This window comes from Mytilus trossulus, chromosome 6, assembly GCF_036588685.1.
Source record: "Mytilus trossulus isolate FHL-02 chromosome 6, PNRI_Mtr1.1.1.hap1, whole genome shotgun sequence".
Taxonomy (NCBI): Eukaryota; Metazoa; Mollusca; class Bivalvia; order Mytilida; family Mytilidae; genus Mytilus; species Mytilus trossulus.
In genome coordinates, this window is record NC_086378.1 from 62567063 (window position 1) to 62587904 (window position 20842).

Here is a 20842-nt window from a genome sequence, read left to right on the forward strand (position 1 = left end):
CGATACAGATGTTCTTGAGTGCGTTTATATAAATATCGTCCAGTTTCAACTACGTACTGAATACCACATCCCGGTTTGTTTTATGTGAGTAAATAAATCATACTGTTTGTTTTTCAATTTATATCAGTTTCAAAATTTAAAGAAAATGTTCGACCATTAAACGTGGACCTTCCCGTATTTTTGGTGGAAAGACGGGGACATGTAAGTCTTTTTTTGGCATGACACTTATCGATAAAAGGGTTCCACGATTTCTATTGTTAAAATTGTTAGCGGTGGTAGTATTTTTAGATAACCGATTTTAAAGACTAAGACGTGTAGATACCCTTTGAACGAGTTCAGTATTTAATATTTTTCCATTTCTAAGCTTCATATTTGTTTTTGTTATGAAATATATTATAAAGGAGCAAAGACTGGCGTCCAGAATATGAACCAGCATAATTAAGTTATGTAAAAAAGATAAATCTGTTCGGCTAAAAATGTCAAACGCTATTAGTATCAATTACCCGTAAAAAAAAGATACGGTATATCAGGGTAGCGACTAACGGTGACTAAATAGTAGAATATTGAAATACTACTTTTTGGTAAATATTTCTACAGTAATGAACTAGAGAAGTTCTCGCTCGGACACACACTCGATAATCTAGTATTTTATAAGAGCATAAACCTGAAGCACGGGGAGGCACTCTACTGTCTTATATGTTTGTGGGCTTACCAAATAAATGCTGGTTTTTTTTTTATTTTATTGACATTTTTCTTGGACATCATATCTGAATATTTAATAAAACAATGTTAACGAACATAGATACTTTAAACCTACAAAAGTTATTTTGGTATTTTAAGAAAAGATAATATTTTACCACAAATATAGAAAAAAATTAAGAATACAAAATAATGAACCAACAATACAGAAAAAAACGAACCTTAACATAAATAATCATGCATTTTGTCTTTGATGCATGATATTTTTTTGTAAGAGTTGTCAATGGCTTTGAGGTAGTAGTCAGTACCAGAAAATACTCTAAGAACTGCACTTATCGTCTTATCTGCTATTGGGATGCACAAGTACCCGGTCACGTCCAATTGTATTTTTAGAATTTGTTTTTTATCCATCTGATGAATTAATAGATATAGGAAGATGTGGTGTGAGTGCCAATGAGACAACTCTCCATCCAAATAACAACTTAAAAAAGTAAACCATTATAGGTTCAAGTACAGCCTTCTACACGGAGCCTTGGCTCACACCGAACAACAAGCTATAAAGGGCCCCAAATTACTAGTGTAAAACCATTCAAACGGGAAAACCAACGGTCTAATCTATATAAACAAAACGAGAAACACATATATATTACATAAATAAACGACAACTACTGTACATCATATTCCTGACTTAGGACAGATGCAAACACTTGCAGCGGGATTAAACGCTTTAATGGATCCAAACCTTCTCCCTTTTTCTGAAACAATAGCATACCATCACAACATAGAAAAATCCTTTTTCAAATGATTTTTATAGTTCGTTCTTATGTTGTACTGTTACTGTCCCATGTGAGGGGTTGTTGTGATTCCGCTTACATGTTTAACCCCGCCACATTATGTATGTATATGCCTGTCCCAAGTTAGGAGCCGGTAATGAAATGGTTGTCGTTTGTGTAATACTATGTTTTACATATTTGTTTTTTTATTATTTTTAGTACATAAATTAGCTGTTCTCCGTCATCACTTTGCGTCTGGCGTCTGTCGTCCGTCGTCGTCCTGCGTTAACTTTTACAAAAATCTTCTCCTCTGAAACTACTAGGCCAAATTAAACCAAACTTGGCCACAATCATCATTGGGGTATCTAGTTTAAAAATTGTGTCCGTTGACCCGGTCAACCAACCAAGATGGCCGCCATGGCTAAAAATAGAACATAGGGGTAAAATGCAGTTTTTGGCTTATAACTCAAAAACCAAAGCATTTAGAGCAATTCTGACATGGGGGTAAAATTGTTTATCAGGTTAAGATCTATCTGCCCTGAAAATTTCAGATGAATCGAACAACCTGTTGTTGGGTTGCTACCCCTAAATTGGTAATTTTAAGGAAATTTTGCTGTTTTTGGTTAATATCTTGAAAAATATTATAGATAGAGATAAACTGTAAACAGCAATAATGTTCAGCAAAATAAGATTTACAAATAAGTCAACATTACCGAAATGGTCAAATGACCCCTTTAGGAGTTATTGCCCTTTATAGTAAATTTTTAACCATTTTTCGTAAATCTTAGTTATCTTTTACAAAAATCTTCTCCTCTGAAACTACTGCGCCATATTAAACCAAACTTGGCCTCAATCATCATTGGGGTATCTAGTTTAAAAATTGTGTCCGGTGACCCGGTCAACCTACCAAGATGGCCGCCATGGCTAAAAATAGAACATAGGGGTAAAATGCAGTTTTTGCCTTATAACTCAAAAACCAAAGCATTTAGAGCAATTCTGACATGGGGTAAAAGTGTTTATCAGGTCAAGATCTATCTGCCCTGAAAATTTCAGATGAATCGAACAACCTGTTGTTGGGTTGCTACCCCTAAATTGGTAATTTTAAGGAAATTTTGCTGTTTTTGGTTATTTTATTATCTTGAAAAATATTATAGATAGAGATAAACTGTAAACAGCAGTAATGTTCAGCAAAATAAGATTTACAAATAAGTCAACATTACCGAAATGGTCAAATGACCCCTTTAGGAGTTATTGCCCTTTATAGTCAATTTTTAACCATTTTTTCGTAAATCTTAGTTATCTTTTACAAAAATCTTCTCCTCTGAAACTACTGCGCCATATTAAACCAAACTTGGCTACAATCATCATTGGGGTATCTAGTTTAAAAATTGTGTCCGTTGACCTGGTCAACCTTCCAAGATGGCTGCCATGGCTAAAAATAGAACACGGGATAAAATGCAGTTTTTGGCTTATAACTCAAAAACAAAAGCATTTAGAGCAAAACTGGCATGGGTTAAATTGTTTATCAGGTCAAGATCTATCTGCCCTGAAAATTTCAGACGAATCGATAGTCAATTTTTAACAATTTTCATAAAATTTGTAAATTTTTACTAACACTTTTAACTGAAACTACTGGGCCAATCATTATAGATGGGGATATATGTACGCAGCAAGAATGTTCAGTAAAGTTAGATCTACAAACATATCACCATCACCAAAACACAATTTTGTCACGAATCCATCTGTGTCCTTTGTTGAATATTCACATATACAAATGTACCAAGGTGAGCGACACAGGCTCTTTAGAGCCTCTAGTTTATTTACATTTGTATATCTACATCTGCATGATCAATGTATCAATGATGACAAGGAACTTATTAAATATTAGAGATGCTAACCTTGTTAATGACTCTGGAGAACTTATGCTACATTAACCTAATACACAGACAAACACAGATAGGCAAAGGTAATAAATACAACAGTTTTCTAAGATACATGCTCATGTTAATTGTTATGTTATGCTTTGTCGTTAAAATAGATACATTTAAAACATGAACTCATATGTACATGTTTCATGTTTACATGTTATAGAGAGTGATATAATCTGTTTAAAAGCTGATAACTACTTAGTACTATCACAATTTTAGTCTATTTGTTTCTCTATTTGTCCATGTTTTATCTGATACTGGATAGAGTTTGGAAATTAAATCTATAAAGTTGGATAAAATATGCATAATGCTTGCATTGGTACAAAGCTATTTTGAAAATAAGACGATGTGGTATGATTGCTAATATGAATACTCTCCCCTGTACATGTACTTCCCATGCTATGTAAAGGAACCACTTTAAATCACCATACAACCTTACACAATAAGACAAAACCATACTACATAATCAGCTATAAAAGGCCATAAAATGAAAATGTTTAACCAATTCAAAGGAGAAGACTAAATACAACTACTGAATTATTGGTGATACAGTATTAAATTGCAACTACTGAATTACTGGTTCCTGACCTGGGGCAAGCACGTAAAGCATGTGGCAGGGATAACCTAGATTAAATTTTATTAAAAAAAATACCCATTATCAAAATGCCTATTACTTATTATATATAAGTGAACTCAGATTACTCTGCTGTTTACATATATGTTAAACTGTAATTTGCTTCTTGTAGAAATTAGCCTGGGAGATCAAGATGCAGATATCCATCAGATACCAAATGCCACACCAAAGCAAACATGTTCAAATGTTTAGGGACCTATGAATACATCTACATCCTTCGTTGTAATGAACTTGGAAACAACAGATTAAGTATGTTAGCTTACATTTAATTAATTATGTTTGAACAGCGCTATATTTGAAAGTCAATGACTTCTATTAAAAAAAAAAAAGAAAAAAGAAATCTAGAACTTTACAATCTTTTTTTTTAATACCCGTATTTATATGGACAAGAAGATGTCATATGATTACCAAAGAGACAACTCTCAAAAAGAAATAAAGTGACACAGAAATTAACAGCTACAGGTCATTGTAAGGCCTTCAACAATGAGCAAAGCCCATAAGGCATATTCAGCAAAAAAAGGCACTGAAATGACAATTGAAAAATTGTGCATGGTGGGGTTTAAATAAAAAGTGTCTTCTGACCCCTTCGCTCCCCTACATTTAGTTTTGGAACATCCCTCAGTGTTGTAACACATAAACACATTTGGTAGTCAGATTGGTTTCAACCATATATTATAGTGATATTTTTCTTCTTCAGAATGCTAAATTTAAAAGTTTTAATTAATGTGTGATGAATTTTCTTTTTTACTTCCAGTTATTTAAGATGTTATCTCTCATATCAAACAGATAGAATATGAAACTGGCAGCCAGTATTGATATAGTGTGGTACTAAAAGCTCCAATATCATCAGTGGCTGAAGACATAACAGGAAGTGTGTGGGATTTGACCAACCTCAGACTAAAGAGAAAAGTTGTTGCTGCATTACAGATATTATGAACTCAGCAATTTTTATTAATTTTTTTAATGTTAACTCTCTCTCTTATAAATAATATAATATCTATTTTTGCAATGAGGATGATGAGCATGAATTGAAAGTTCCTCGAGTCTGTAAAACTGTTTTCACTTGACATTGACCACATTTCATGTTTCGTTGAAAAAAGTTATGTACTTATGGTCAAGTCCATATGTCAGATTCAAAAAGCAATAGGTCTTCTTAATTTGGTATACTATATGATTGATCCTGATCTCATTGTCATGCTTTTTTTTTATCAATGTTAATATTCAAACGTTTTAATATTGATTGAACATTGTATATAGATACGATCATATTTATTTGTATCCTCTGAACCTCTGGACCATATTATACTTTCATGATAATGTACAAATAAATATTTAAATGTGATAGAGTTAATTAATATCATTGCAGAATATTATTTCTATTATTTATTATGCGCATGAAATACGATAAAGACTTTCTGAAATATTTCATGGGAGATAATTAACCTAACTAAGTTCATTGTTGAACAGGAATGATGGAATATTCTTTAATGGGCTCTAGTTAATGCTGGTATGAAATATAAGAAAATGCATCCTCTGCATCCAATCAAGCTTGGGCCCTAATGTTGTTATGTGATGTCTGGTGTTGCACATTGGACAAAATCCGAAACATGTAGCAAAACCATAAATATTGTCTAACCCTGCCACATTATGTATGTATTTGTCTTTCCCAAGTCAGGAGCCTGTTATTCAGTGGTTGTGGTTTGTTTGTGTGTAAAATATTTGTTTTTCGATCATTTTTTTTATTTAAATAAGGCCGTGAGGTTTCTCGTTTGAATTGTTTAACATTGTCATATTGGGCCGTTTGTTGCTGACTATGCAGTATAGGCTTTGCTCATTGTTGAAGGTCGTACAGTTATCTATAACTGTTAATTTCTGTGTATATTTGGTCTCTTGTGGAGAGTCGTCTCATAGTCTTAGGTCAAACGGTCAAATTTCAAGGGCATATAGAAATGTCTATAAATATGTATACTATAAACTTTTTTTTTTTTAATTTATTCTACTTTTGACATGTTTCAATTATATACTTCTGAAATATGAACAAAAAGGAGAGAATTTTCCTATTTCAGGTCATAAAATTACCTTGACCTTCGCCCTTTAGCCTCAAGGTTGAAGCTTATATTTCATCTAATGCATATCATGAAGTGATCACAATTAACAAATGTAATGAAAGATTATAGTACATGTAGGTAAAATTGAGAAAGGAAATGGTGAATGTGTCAAAGCGACAACCACCCGACCATAGAGCAGACAACAGCCGAAGGCATACAATGGGTCTTCAATGTAGCGATTCCCGCACACGTTGGTGTCCTTCAGCAGGCCTCTAAAAATATGGATACTAGTACAGTGATAATGGACGCCATACTAAACTCCGAATTATACACAAGAAACTAAAATTAAAAATCATACAAGACAAACAAAGGCCAGAGGCTCCTGACTTGGGACAGGCGCAAAATTGCGGCGGGGTTAAACATGTTGATGAGATCTCAACCCTCCCCCTATACCTCTAGCCAATGTAGAAAGGTGAACGCATAACAATACGCACATTAAAATTCAGTTCAAGAGAAGTCCGATGTCAAAAGATGTAACAAAAGAAAATAAGTAAAATGACAATAAGGCCACAACAATTTAATTTCTTGTTCTACGGATTTTTGGACTCCACAAATTGGGGCGAGCGAGCGATTTGAAAATTTTAATAAAAAATATTTAATTTGCAAATTTTTTAGGCGAAGCTTCAAAAGTAAAGGCGAGCGATTATAATTTTTTTGGTAAACATAAAATAGTAGGTTTTGACTATATTAAAACTTGATTTATCACTTGTACCTTGACATTTCTTTAATTTATGAAGTATTTTTTCCCTGTTCAACAAGAAATAATTAAATAATTAAATCTGGTCTATGTATGTGTGACTTACAATGAGACAATTATCCATCCAAGTCATAATCAGGTTCAGAACAACCCCTTAATGTTATGAATATCCCTTTTATGAGGGGTCAATATAAGTTATAATATATGTTTTTGTAAAAACACTTTTAGTACAAAAGGGCTTATATTTTCCATAGAATTATAATATCTATTTGGTATCAAATGGTCAAAACATGTCCAAGAATTTTGTAATATTCCTGGACATTAACCATGTTAAAACATGGTTAAAACACATTTACTTTAACAGTTTATTAATAATATTATTCAAAATAATTGGACCTATCCCTCTTTTAGAAAAGTTGTGTAAAATATAATGTAATTCACCTCTTTTTGAGTAAAAAATTATAAGTTTTCAAAGGTTTTGTATAGTAGCACTATAAAAATTTTTAGTATATCTATTTTCTTTTCTACAACATCAAACATGGTAAAATGACCCCTTCAAGGCCCTTGTCTGAAGGAGGGTTGTTCCCAACCTGTTAATAATAAGCATAGGTCGAAGTAGGGCCTTTTACACAGGTTTGATCCAGACCAAACAACAAGCTATAAGGAACTACAACTTAGTATTGTACACAATTCGAACAGGAAAACCAATGATCTAATTTATATTTCAAAACGGGTAAATACCAATGAACCACATCGATCAACAAACGATAAATGCTGAACGACAGGTCCCTGAATCAATCAGGACAGGTGCACAAACCTGCAGCGGGTATGACCGTCAGAATACATTATTATTGCAGTTGGAGGCAAATCCTTCAGAAGTTCTTTGGACTTTATTTTATCAACGAACATTTTTCGATAGGGAATATAAGTTAGGGGGAAAGAAATTAACGTTTTGTTCTGTACAGGCATTTCCGCTGTTATATATTTATATCGTAGTACTCCCACTTGGAATAAATTGGTTTCATGCTGAAACAAATATTCTCAGATAGTTACAGTATTTTGGGGTGCGTATAGGTTTAAAATCGTTATATAAAGGATATACAGTGGTTTTAAAAACACATGTTGAGATCTTTTTATAATATTTAAAAAAAAGGTGCGGGAAATGGACATGATTACATTTCCGGATGCGGGAAGATAATAAAAATAAAAAAAATCTGCTTTGAAAAAAAAAGGTGCGGGCGGGTCCGTCGAACAAGGAATTAAATTGGTGTGGCTTAATACATAAATTACAACTAGCTACTAGCAGTTAACTGACATGCCAGCTCCAGACCTCAATTAAACTGATTGAAAGATTATGTCTTCATCATAAGAATATCAGGCATAATCCCTTACTATTTGGGGTTTAGTAGCATACTATCATAAAATATATGAAAAGAACATAACCCGTGTCATGCCAACAACTGTTTTTTAGAAATACATGTCTTCAATTCCGAAGCAAATACCCTGTAAGTGTATCAATATTAAAGCCAAAATATGCAGTCTTTAATGACCTGACAACATTTCTAAGTTTACTTTAGAAAATTGAGCAAGGTCATTGTCTAGTTTTAAATCCTAAAATTACTTGACCTTTTCACCTGTTGACCCCTAAAGGTTGAAACCAAACCATGATCTTTTAAATATTATCAAAAAGTTTTTTATTTACAAAGGCTTATGAAGATTATGGGGCTAATAGGTAGATACACTTTTGAAAATTTAGCAAAAAAGGAGATTTTGTTGTATTTTAACTCCAAAAATGACCCTGACCTTTGACCCTTTGAACTTTACAAGTCATAAATATCAGAGCTTATTCTTATAATCAGATTATATGAAGTATGGTTAGTTTTGCAAAAGATTCAAATAAATTATACCAAAAAACATCAGAACAAGGATACCAAGTCTCCATTAGGGAACTGTGACCTTGACATTTTAAATCAAAATTTCTCGAAATTGGTACTGTAAAAGTTTCTAAAAAAAATTTTAGGATGGAATAATATGTAAAATTTATTTAAATGTCATTTTTTAATGCTCTGCTAAAATATTCAATTTTGAACTGGTGAAGATATAAAATTGACAAATTTTAGACTTTTCTCTTTTTACTATTAATAGTAACAATAACTCAGTTCTAAAAATAGAATAGCAAAAAAACAATTTATTTTTTTATGTTTAATTTTACAAGGTTACATGCAAGGTTCCTTTCAAAAGATAGATTTACAATATAGATTTCTTAAAATTACGTACTATTTATACCCCTTATTTAGCATTTGAGGACAAAAAAGGGGGCACTGTAAGCCAGCTCTGTTGTTGACCTGAAATATTTTGCGGATTTTCATTTCATAGTAAAAACTCTTACTCACAATCATTGATAGAAATGTAAGTTATTTTGCTTGTTATATATTGGCGAATTATGGGCCGAATACCTTAATATGACAGTCTTTAATGTCGATACTTCAGGTTATATTTACTTATGTTTATCAAATTTGATATATACACATAGACTTGAACAAACAGCCTTGGAATAGGAATATTTAAATACATGTAAATATTTTAAATTCTCGCCCTTTTATGTTTTAGACATTTCGACTACAGACGTGTACACACGTATTGTTACATCCGCTCTCACACTTAATGTTTCGTATAACACAGAAGTAAAAAAAAACAACCTTCAATTCCTAACATTTTATCTATTGTCATTTAAATCTATTCAATCAGAATCGCTGTATGCTAGTTCATGTAAAAAGTTTTTGTATAACACACATCTGAAATGGATTTCATTATATGTGAAATATTTGTATACGTAATTAGTTCAAATGCAATTACCCAGTGCTTTACGGATAAGAGCCTGAACAATTAATTAATTTTTCTTGCAACAAATTGTTCAGGCGATTTTTCGAAATCCAATGGACCAATGTTGATGGAACTCTTCTATAGTAAGAACCCCCATGTCAAGAAGTTAACGAAGCATGGAATGGTTGAAGATGGCTGCCGTTACTATGGAAACGGAACAAAAGTAAAAAAATCCAGTTTTTGGTTTTGGTAAACTGTTTGGATATGCTTTAACTCGGAACCATAATATTTTGATACAATGAAGGTGCCCACTATATACAGGTGTTGGATAATTTTGGCCTCATTGGAACTATTATGTTGCCATGGAAACTACCAAAAAATTCAAAAATATCAAAATGCTCAAAACTTATAGAAACTTCACAGTAACGATGAGCAACATGAAAAGATGTGGAATTTGGCGTTGGAATTTCCAAAATGTCTGTTGTTACCATGGAAACAATGCAAAAAGGTCAGAAGTTTCCAAAAATAATAAAAATGCTGCAAACTGGATGAAACTTTACAGAAACAGTCACTGGCATAAGCAGAGTTGACTTTTGCAGTTGGAATTTTTAAAATGGACCTAGTAACCATGGAAACAACAAAATTGTTTAAAATATTAAAATGTTCCAAATTGAATGAAATTTTACAAAAATGATAATTTGCATGGGTAGATTCATTCCTTGACTTTGCAATTTTTTAAATGGTTGCCAGTCGCCTTGAAAAATATTGAAAAAAACACGTTTAAAACTTGTATGCATCCGAGGCGTTTTTCTGGATCTACCATAACTATAAACGCTCAAAGCCAGTATTTGAAAGCCGTGGATGTTTAAGTACCAAAATAGTTATGTGACAACAAAAAATACCTTAAGAAAAAGCTAAATCCATATACGGTCAACTTTGCAAGAGAGTTGAAACCTTGGGTGGTTTTTTTTAAAAGACATATATCAAATGTAACAATCCCCATTTATAGCTTTCTTATTTTTGAATTTTATTTAAGTGTGTCCAAGAATCACGAATGTAAAACAAACGAACAGGCAACTAACGGTATTATCTTTATACATATCGAGACTGAAAAAACACATATGAACCACATCAACAAACGATAATCACTGAATACCAGATTATTGACCTATGACAAAGTAAACACATGCAGCAGATTTAAGCATTATAACAGGCACCAACCTTAAACATTACTTGAAAAATTAGTGTAACATAATAGAAAGATACACTTAAAAATATTAATTGAAATAGCTGTAACATTATAGAAATATACACAATAACATTTCAATTGAAATAGCTTGACTTAATCCAAAAAGACATACTTACAAAAATATTGGAACATACATTAAGCCAATTAATGTTATGTGTGACACAAACAATTACAATATTAATAAGAAAAAATGGTACGTAAAACCAGGTAAAAAAGACCACTATAACCTTGGACAAAATGGCGTTAAATAAAATAACGTAAACAAGTAAATATAAATAAAATAATTTGGTTGGAGGGAAAAAAGGATTAATTTTGTTTCAAATACATAAATGTTCAAAGAACGAGAGCAGAAATGAAAATGTATCGTCATACTGAATACTTATAAAGAGTGGTCAATACTTAATAATGAGAACAGATATGACACAAAATAAGTAAAAATTGAATAACAAAATTGCCTTATATTAATTATGTCAAACAAGTCAAATTGTTACTTAAGTACGATTTGATATTATTTTCAGTTACTGAAAGCTAGTTAAAGCACACACTTACAAAACATTACACATCATTCATCGGGGACTTAGCTCAACTCAAAACTCATCCATCAGTGTCAATAAAAAAGAACTGACTTGTGCAATGCCAAAAATATCTACAAGCAGTAGGATAAAAAGGATTTAAGGATGAATCACCTTCATTGATAAACATCATGACCAAAATCAATAAACATTATCACAGTACAATGTCTCTTTTTATTATAACAATGCATTTCACCTTTACATCTATTAATCTTTATCTACAAATTCATTAGCAACTATATTATTCTCTAATATATTGTACAACATAAAAACATATCACAGCTGTACGTATTTTTCGTATGTTATTTCCGTAGCAAAATTGGTACTCGATAACCTTCTATATAGATTCGTATGTGTTGATTGTTAAATGTCATTTTTTTTAAATCCTCCACATTTATCATGTGTTGCCACTCAGATTTTATCCAACTCGTCTGTTTTAATTAATGAGAACGTCACTACTGACAAAAAAAAAAGATAGTCCGTTTTAAAAATTTTAAAGAAACTAAGGTGCTAATCCCCTCGTGCAAAGTTTACCTTAGATGGATTTGTTTTTTTTTAGGTACGCTTTTTCATAAAGTTCTTAAACTGTTTCGACTGTTTCGGTACATTTTTGGCTTTCACATATATTGCTTTGAACGTTCCTAATAAAGTCAAATCCAGAAACACGCTTCAGAAGCGTTAAATTATTAAACGGGTTGTTTAAAAAAAAATCTCAAGATATACAAAATTCATCAGTGGTGCCTTGGCTCATATCTATAAAAGCCTGCGTGATTGCTTTTCAACGTATCCAGTATGTAAATCTTTCACATATAATGAAATCTATTCCAGACTCGTTTCGTTCAAAAAGTTAAGACATAAATTAGCTCATAATAAATCCGATTGAATTGATTTAAATAGACAATATAAAAGATGTTAGGAATTGAAGGGATCTTAACTTCTATGATACACGTATCATTAAGTGTGAGCGAGAATGTATCCATTCATCTATATTTGAAATAACTAAAATATAAAAAATACATAAATTTAAACATTCGTTTTTTAAGGACATGTGTTCTGGTCTATGTGTATTTGATCAAATAACTTTACCAATCACACCAAAGCTCTCCAATAAAACATAATGAGTCGAACGGTAATACTATCATATTAAGAATACATCAAAATTTATGCTTATGCGTAGCTACATAAAATCACAATACATTTTGTTAAGCAAGGAGGGAAGGATTATTGATGAAATATCAAATGGAATTTGCAGCATGGAGACATCTTCAATACATTTTGAAAATCCCCCCCCCAAAAAAAAACAACAAAAAAAACAAAACAAACAATAAACAAAAATATAGCTTAAACACTTTTAATATCAAACAACGGGTGTGGTTGGTCAATACTTAAATGGTTGATACTAGTGATTATAAAAACAGGTAATGTTGAATATAACAAAAGAGCAAGTGAACAAAGTTTAACGTTTACATACACAGTCAATCAAAAATGGTAATCGTTCAATATATCAACGATCAATATGCCCGAGAATTACTAACCGCCTACCTTATATACTTTACAACGTTTGCAAACAGAGGATTTAAGAGATCAACGTGGTATGCACAACTATGTTGCCCAATCGTAATGCAATAACTGTTAACATGACAATATAAAGGATTGCTCTTCCTTGTCAAATTTATTATTCGTGATCAAAGCATACAAAACAGGTTTTCCTCAATTCAGGAGATATTCTAGAATAGGTAAGTTATACTTATCATCTTAAAAGTTGATTTTTTAATGGAAAAGATCAAGATATAAATAAAAGCAATTGCGGTAGGAAAAGTTGCAATGCTGGTATCATACAGGGTCCTTCCTTGAAACATAATAATCAAACTCCTTGCTCAATACACACATGACACATTTACATTGTACGAATGTAGGCTTATGATTGACAAACAGTGTGCTTATAGACATATATTTTTTTTAACAAGATAACAAAAAAGCATTGTTCTAACTCTCTTTATAAGATAACATCCAACAAACGTAAACTGTGGGTAGTTGGGATGTTACCAGTATAAATTCTCATGGGTTGTGGCGACATTGAATTCTGAGAAAGACCTTACGTGGATAAAAGTGTATACGAAATGGTAATATCAGCTTAACTCTTAGACGTTTGGGTCATATATTGTGAAATATTCGCATTGATATTTTAATTTAGTAGTATTGCATTTCAAATTCCCATTCATGAGTATATTTTTTGACGTAAAAGTTGCGCAATTTTAACCGTAAACAGAATTTCTAGGAAAAATTGTCTATATTTACAGTTGTGTAACCTCTATTTGCAGTCACATGGATGTGTTCAGTCGTGTATTACCAGCACACACCGCTTTAATATTACTAATATTTGCCATCGAAAAAGAGTGTTGTTATATCTCTTAAATAAGATATAAGATTTTAAACCTTGAGATTGAAACAAAATGCTTTATATAGCTAATTATTGACCCTAGAATGTTTAAATTTCTTACAATAATTATGATATATCATACATGTTATCAGACAATGATTTTATGCACGAAGCTTCTCCTGACGTAATGGTCCATGATTTCAGTCATAATAAAGAAATATATATCTTATGGAATTATTTTTGTTTTGGCAGAAACGCTTATGACATGAAAATTGAAAGGATAATGCCACTTGTTTATACCTACATCGTGTTTGTTTTGGTCCCATTGATATTGAACCAGGTATACGTAAATGCCAATTACGGACTTCAGTGTATTCAATGTGATAATGACCACAGAGAGCGATTCTGTCGTGAAAGTATTGGTACAGGTAAGAGTTTATGATAAACAAATTTGTGATAAAAAATATATCAAAAAAGTAATGCTTGTTTTTTTTAAGGTGGCTCGGGTGTCTTCCTCAACCTTGGATTTAGAAAAAAACAGATAACTATGGTTTAGATATGTGATGAAATGTGCAAATTTTGAGAGTTGTACGTAATTTATGTAAACACTTTTAATATAAATATAAAAAATTGTGTTTATCAAAATTAAAGCTGCTGTAATTTCTCACAAACACCTTGTTTGTGTTTGATGAGATTTTTTTCAAATTTGCCAAATAAGAGGAGATAGCTCAGATGAAGTAGTTTTTATAATAGAAAGTGTAATGAATATACCTATTTTGATATGTAGCTGGAAAACAAAATCGGTGATCCGATTTTTTTTCTTTTCTTATCTGAAAGCATGTTATAAGAACAATATTCTCACATTTTATCAGTTGTTGTCATTTGTGTAATGAATATACCTATTTTGATATGTAGCTGGAAAACAAAATCGGTGATCCGATTTTTTTTCTTTTCTTATCTGAAAGCATGTTATAAGAACAATATTCTCACATTTTATCAGTTGTTGTCATTTGTTGTTGTGAAACATTGATTTTCGTTTTTTTGTAGATTAATTAGACTCTTAAATTTCCAATTCAAACAGGAAATTTAACAGTCTTATTAATCTACAAAAAAACGAAAATTGTCATTTGTTGTTGTGAAACATTGATTTTCGTTTTTTTGTAGATTAATTAGACTGTTAAATTTCCAATTCAAACAGGAAATTTAACAGACTAATTAATCTACAAAAAAACGAAAATCAATGTTTCACAACAACAAATGACAACAACTGAATTACAGGTCCCTGACTTGGGACAGGCGCATACATTCAGAAAGTTGCATTGTCCGCTATCATGGGACAGTGGTGTAAGACTTAGTTGAAGGCCTCAATTTTGTTTTGTGTCCATATGTTTACGAGTTTTGAACAGCGGTATACTACTGTTGCCTTTGTATGCAGGTATCAAGCATCAAAGCATAAAATGTATGATGTGTAAAAGGGTTGCTGATTATGTAGATAAGCTGAGAGTATAATTATATATCATTTTGGATTATATAAACTAAAATTTCAAACATTTGAAAAAAAAAATCGATATTGAAGTGTATGAACAGAGCACATTTAAAATATTAAAGAGATAATTAAAATTTTTATTAAGTGTGTTTGCATTCTACAAAATGACCAATTAGTAAAGTTAGATGTCTCAGGATTAAACATCAAAGATACACCGAGCTTGATATAGATTGTATTCTATGGAACGTTCAATTATGTTTACATTGTATATTTTAAGAATTTTTTTTCAGATGATAATGGTCATGGTTCATTTACTGCATTTACAGTCACTTTAAATCGGAATAGCGTAAAATGGCTTCATGGAGAAATAGTAAAATACACCCGTGTCCTCACTAATATTGGTAATACTTACAATACCCACACGGGTATTTTTACTGTTAAAACGGATGGTGTTTACGCTGTGTCAGCTGCTATGATAGGAGGCCCAGGTCAAATCACTCATTATTCTATCAGGAAGAATAACCACGTGATGGTGTGGCTATTCACTGGTGCGAAATTCGACATTGCAGCCCAAACCATCAACCTTGCACTGAGGAAAGGAGACAGGCTTTGGATTGTACTGGAAGGGTGCGCTGTTTTAATTACTCATGTTGTACATCCTTATCATCAATTTAGTGCAGTTCTGGTAAAGCCAGGAAAATTTTGAAAAAAAACCAAGAAGATTTATTAAATTGATAGTTACATCTTGATCATGTTCAAACGTCTTTGCTTTACGTGTTATACCCATTATAACTGGTTCTTATGTGTCTTATTATACTTGAATGTACCTTTGTATAACACTTACATAAGTTTTACCTTTTGTTCATATTATAACATTTGTTATACATATTATAACATTTGTTATAAACTGAAATGTTTAGTCAAAAGTTTAAAGCCTGTTCACGAGGTCTTTGTTTATCAACACTTGTGTCAATATTAAACGGAAAAAAACATATGAGTGTCAAGGAGACGAGTCTCGATTGAAGTAACAATGTATATAACGTTAATGACAAACGGTAAAAGTATGGGGACATCCGCTATAATTATACATTTCGTGACATGTAATTTCTTAATTTGTTACATGTTTTCTTTCCGTCCGTTACGTGAATTCCTACATTTCTTGTTAAGAAGAATGTGAATTCTTAATGTGTAAACACAATTTCTTAATTTGTACACGTATTTTTGTCATTCGTTACATGAATTCCTAAATTTCTTAATTTGTGAAATGTAGTTACCTAGTTTGAGTCACGTTTGGTAAGATCTCGTCCGTAAAATTGTTACCGCTGCCAGTCAATAAGAAGTTCCGTTTCTAAAGAAAAACTACAAGTTACATATCAACATGTTACAAATCAAGAAGGTTGACAAGTCTAGAATAAAAAAGTTTCATAATATTCCACACGAAGTTGCTGTGGAGCCATGCCAACTCGAATCTTATGCAACTGCATTTATTGGTAATCTGTGCAATTGGTTTTCAAATCATAAATGTCTTAAGTTAACCATTTCAAGCGTTTAAAAAAATTCAGCACTATATTCCGGACACTGTTTGAGACGAATCTCTAGTACACAGAGCGTACTAGATAGTTCTTCGTCAACAAATTTCGACACAACACCTAAAAACATAAGACAGTGACAGGGTGTGCACCGAACGAATTTGCTCCACCAATTTAATTCTTGTAGATAACGGGTGGTGCACGCGCGTGAACTTTCTAAAAAGAAATCGACCAGTAATATTACGGTAAATAATGAATAAAAAAATAGGAACTTTGATAGCTAAAAGTTTAATTTCTTATATGTTTGTGAGCTGACCAAATAAAGATGCTGTTTTTGGATTTCATTGACTTATTTCTTGGACATCATATCTGAATATTTGATAAAACGATGTTAACTAACATAGATACTTTATACCTACTAGATGATAATATTTTTTTTTTTTTTTTTCATTCTTGTCCTGACTTTGTCGCTTCATAAATATACGGGTTGTCAGTTTCCCTATCGAAGGTTTACGGTTTTTTTTAGGCACTTCGGCTTTCTCCACTAGTAAAAACTAGCCGACAAAAAACAGCAAAAAAGCGGTGCTTAAAAATGTCGTTAAATCACTAACAATCAATCAATCAATTTTAAAGATACGAAAGGCTTTCATATATAAACTTAATAGAAAATCTCCTTCAACACATGTGCAACACAAATATCAGTAAAAAGAGTTTCATAGGATGTATTATCTTATATTTTGAAGCGAAAAAAGCAAGTACAAGCAGTAATCATAGTTAATATTAAAAAAAATGTACATTTCGACTTTGTTTTCACCCAATCGTTTTTACAAAGTCCATTAGTAAAACTCAATGGAGTGTGGTGTTCAAAGTCCAGTAATGATTCTGGAACAATTTTACAAACGCGATTTCACCAAACATGACTCAAACTCCAAATTTTAAAATGCTGTAACTTTCTTAATAATGCTTGAAAATTTATGAAAGTGGTAGTTTTGGATAACTTACAGATTAATCTTTCAAATTAATGCAATGTTAATATTATGCAACAATTATGTAACCAATAACAATGTTAACTGTGTCTCAAATATTTTTCACCAAATTTACACTTTAAAATGAAATTAGCTTCTGCATATGTATCCCTAGAGGGTTGATTTTATTATATGTTGTTCCTATGGCCATTATCTACAAAAGGGTGTCTCAGATATAACATTATCTTCTTTTATGTGGTTAGGATGTTTACACTAATTAGAGATTTAGGAGAGAATGGAATAACATAGAGACAATCTGAGACACCCTTTTGAAATGTTAATTAAGATTCCGTTCAAACTTTCGGTTAAGTTAAAGAGATGATGGAGCTAAATTCATTCAAGTGAACTTTCCCAGATTTTGCAACTAATTTAATAATAATTAATTACATAATGATTGCGTAATAAAAATATTACATTCATTTAAAAGATTAATCTTTTATCTATCTTATACCTCTTTTATTTTTGTCTATGCATTCATACGAAAGTTACAGCATTTCAAGGGTAAGTGATTGGAAGTAAAAATATCTTTGTATTATGCTACTTTAATGACGAAAATACGTAAACAAATTAAAAAAATGTGTTTACACATCATATGTATGAATATACATTTCACATTTCACAAAAAATACATGTTACAAATTAAGAAATAGGATTTGACAAATTGAGAAATAGCATGTTACGAATTAAGAAACTGCATTTCACAAATTAAGAATTGAATAATTAACAGCCTTGACTTATACTTTCCGCTATAGAGAGGACGTTCTTTCACTAAACAAATCAAAATTTGGTGACTATGTGGAACGAATCTATCCCATCGAATTGGAAATAAAGGATACTACAGATACAGTTAAGTCGGCTTTATATCTTGACTTACATCTAGAAATTGACAATGAGGGTCGATTGAAGACAAAACTTTACGACAAAAGAGATGATTTCAGCTTTCCAATTGTGAACTTTCCATTTCATAGTAGCAACATTCCAGCAGCACCTGCATACGGGGTATATCTCCCAAGTGATACGATATTCCCGTGCTTGCATTTCCTATCATGATTTTCTTGATAGAGGGTTACTGCTCACAAGGAAGCTATTAAACCAAGAGTTCCAAATGGTGAAGTTGAAATCATCCCTTCGTATATTTTACGGACGTTGAGTTGGTTGACCGTTATAGAATAACCGTTTCACAAATGATATCAGATATGTTCCTAACGTCGTCACTACAATCTTCTCCCCTTTCATGGATTTGACCTACCGAATTAGACTATTTACCGGATTTGTAATCACCTAAGCAACACGACGGGTGCCGCATGTTGAGCAGGATCTGCTTACCCTTCCGGAGCACCCAAGATCACCACTAGTTTTTGATGGGGTTCGTGTTGTTTATTCTTTAGTTTTCTATGTTGTGTCATGTGAACTATTTTTTTTCTGTTTGTCTTTTTCATTTTTAGCCATGGCGTTGTCAGTTTGAGGAATATAAACAGGTATGTTGTTGTTGCTGCAAAAAAAAAAGGATTGAGTCACTGTTAATTTTTGGGAAAGGGAAAATAACTGGCAAAATAGTTTATTCCTTCCTTCTGTTCATTAAGTTTTCCTTCGTTGTATTGGTTATTACATGTAAGTTCCATTACTTAATTTATAGATAATAACCAAAACATATATACAGAAGGGTCTAAGTGGTATTTTAAGAAAAGACAACATTTGACCATAAATACAAAAAAAAAAAAAGAATACAGAATTATGGACCTTAACATAAATAATCATGCAGTTTGTCTTAGATGCATGATATTGTATTTGTATTAGTTTTCAGTGGCTTTGAGGTAGCTGTCAGTACCTGCAAGTACTCTCAGATCTGTACTTATCGTCTTTTTTGTTGTTGGGATGCACAAGTACCCGGCCACGTCCAATTGTATTTGTAGTATTTGTTTTTTTCATTTTTAGCCAAGGCGTTGTGAGTTTGTTTAAGAGATATGAGTTTGATTGTCCCTTTGGTATCTTTCGTCCCTCTTTTAATACCACTGGGTCGATGTCTCTGCTGGTGGACATTTTGTCCCCGAGGACATCATCCGCCCAGTAGCAAAACTCTAATTGCATGAACTTACGAAGAACAGGAAACTGGCTCGGACGTCGCCCAGTATAAAAAGGTCCGAAACAGACGTCACCATGGACACGGTGTCGTCTGATACGGCAGGTGTCCCCTCATCACCAGACATGACAAATATCCCAAACACGACTCATTCAGATCATCGTCCTAGTGACAACAGCAATATTACACATATACAGCCATGTTCAGTTCACCTTAAAGACATTTCGGTTTTTGATGACACAGTACAACACTGTCTCAAAATGTGAGACCAAAGGCTGCAAAAATTGTGCTTTTTTTATTATAGATGCTGAATTCACTAGCAATTTGACCAAGACGTCATATTTTACCAGAAGTTACGATGATCTGAATTGTAAATCGATAAATGTCGTCTACGGATTAGAGTGCAACCTTTGCGGATTGGTATACGTCGGTGAAACGAAAGGAAGGCTGAACAAACGGATGTGCGGTCATAGATCAGACATTAACCTCAATGCTAACGACATTATATACCAGCATTTCAATCAGCCCGATCATTCCATCGTTTTATGACAGTTCGCATTATCGAAAAGATATACCATAGCTCTAACAATCCTAATCTTTCAACGATTCACCGTAGACAAAAAGAAGACTACTGGATTAGACAATTGGGAGCTGCAATGACAAAATTGATGGTATAGGTATTTTATCTAGTCCTTCGTGTAACTCGGTCAATGTGATGAATGTTTTCAACTCGACTCCTCGACGTAGACGCAGTCATGGTCATCGTCATTATACATCACCCTCTCTGCATGATGTCTCTATTAATGACTTGCTGCCATTCATACTAAAACCGTTAGGTATTCATCACATTCGCACGAAA

General features: G+C 32.3%; 1 protein-coding gene across 1 annotated transcript; it reads left to right on the forward strand.

Moving 5' to 3' along the window:
* Positions 1-13061: 13061 nt before the first annotated feature.
* LOC134723637 (uncharacterized) lies at positions 13062-16080 on the forward strand. Its single transcript, XM_063587195.1, has 3 exons — positions 13062-13219; positions 14116-14291; positions 15640-16080. Exons 2-3 carry the CDS (start codon positions 14129-14131, stop codon positions 16053-16055), a joined length of 579 nt encoding a protein of 192 aa, XP_063443265.1. The 5' UTR covers positions 13062-13219; positions 14116-14128; the 3' UTR covers positions 16056-16080.
* The last annotated feature ends 4762 nt before the right edge of the window (positions 16081-20842 follow it).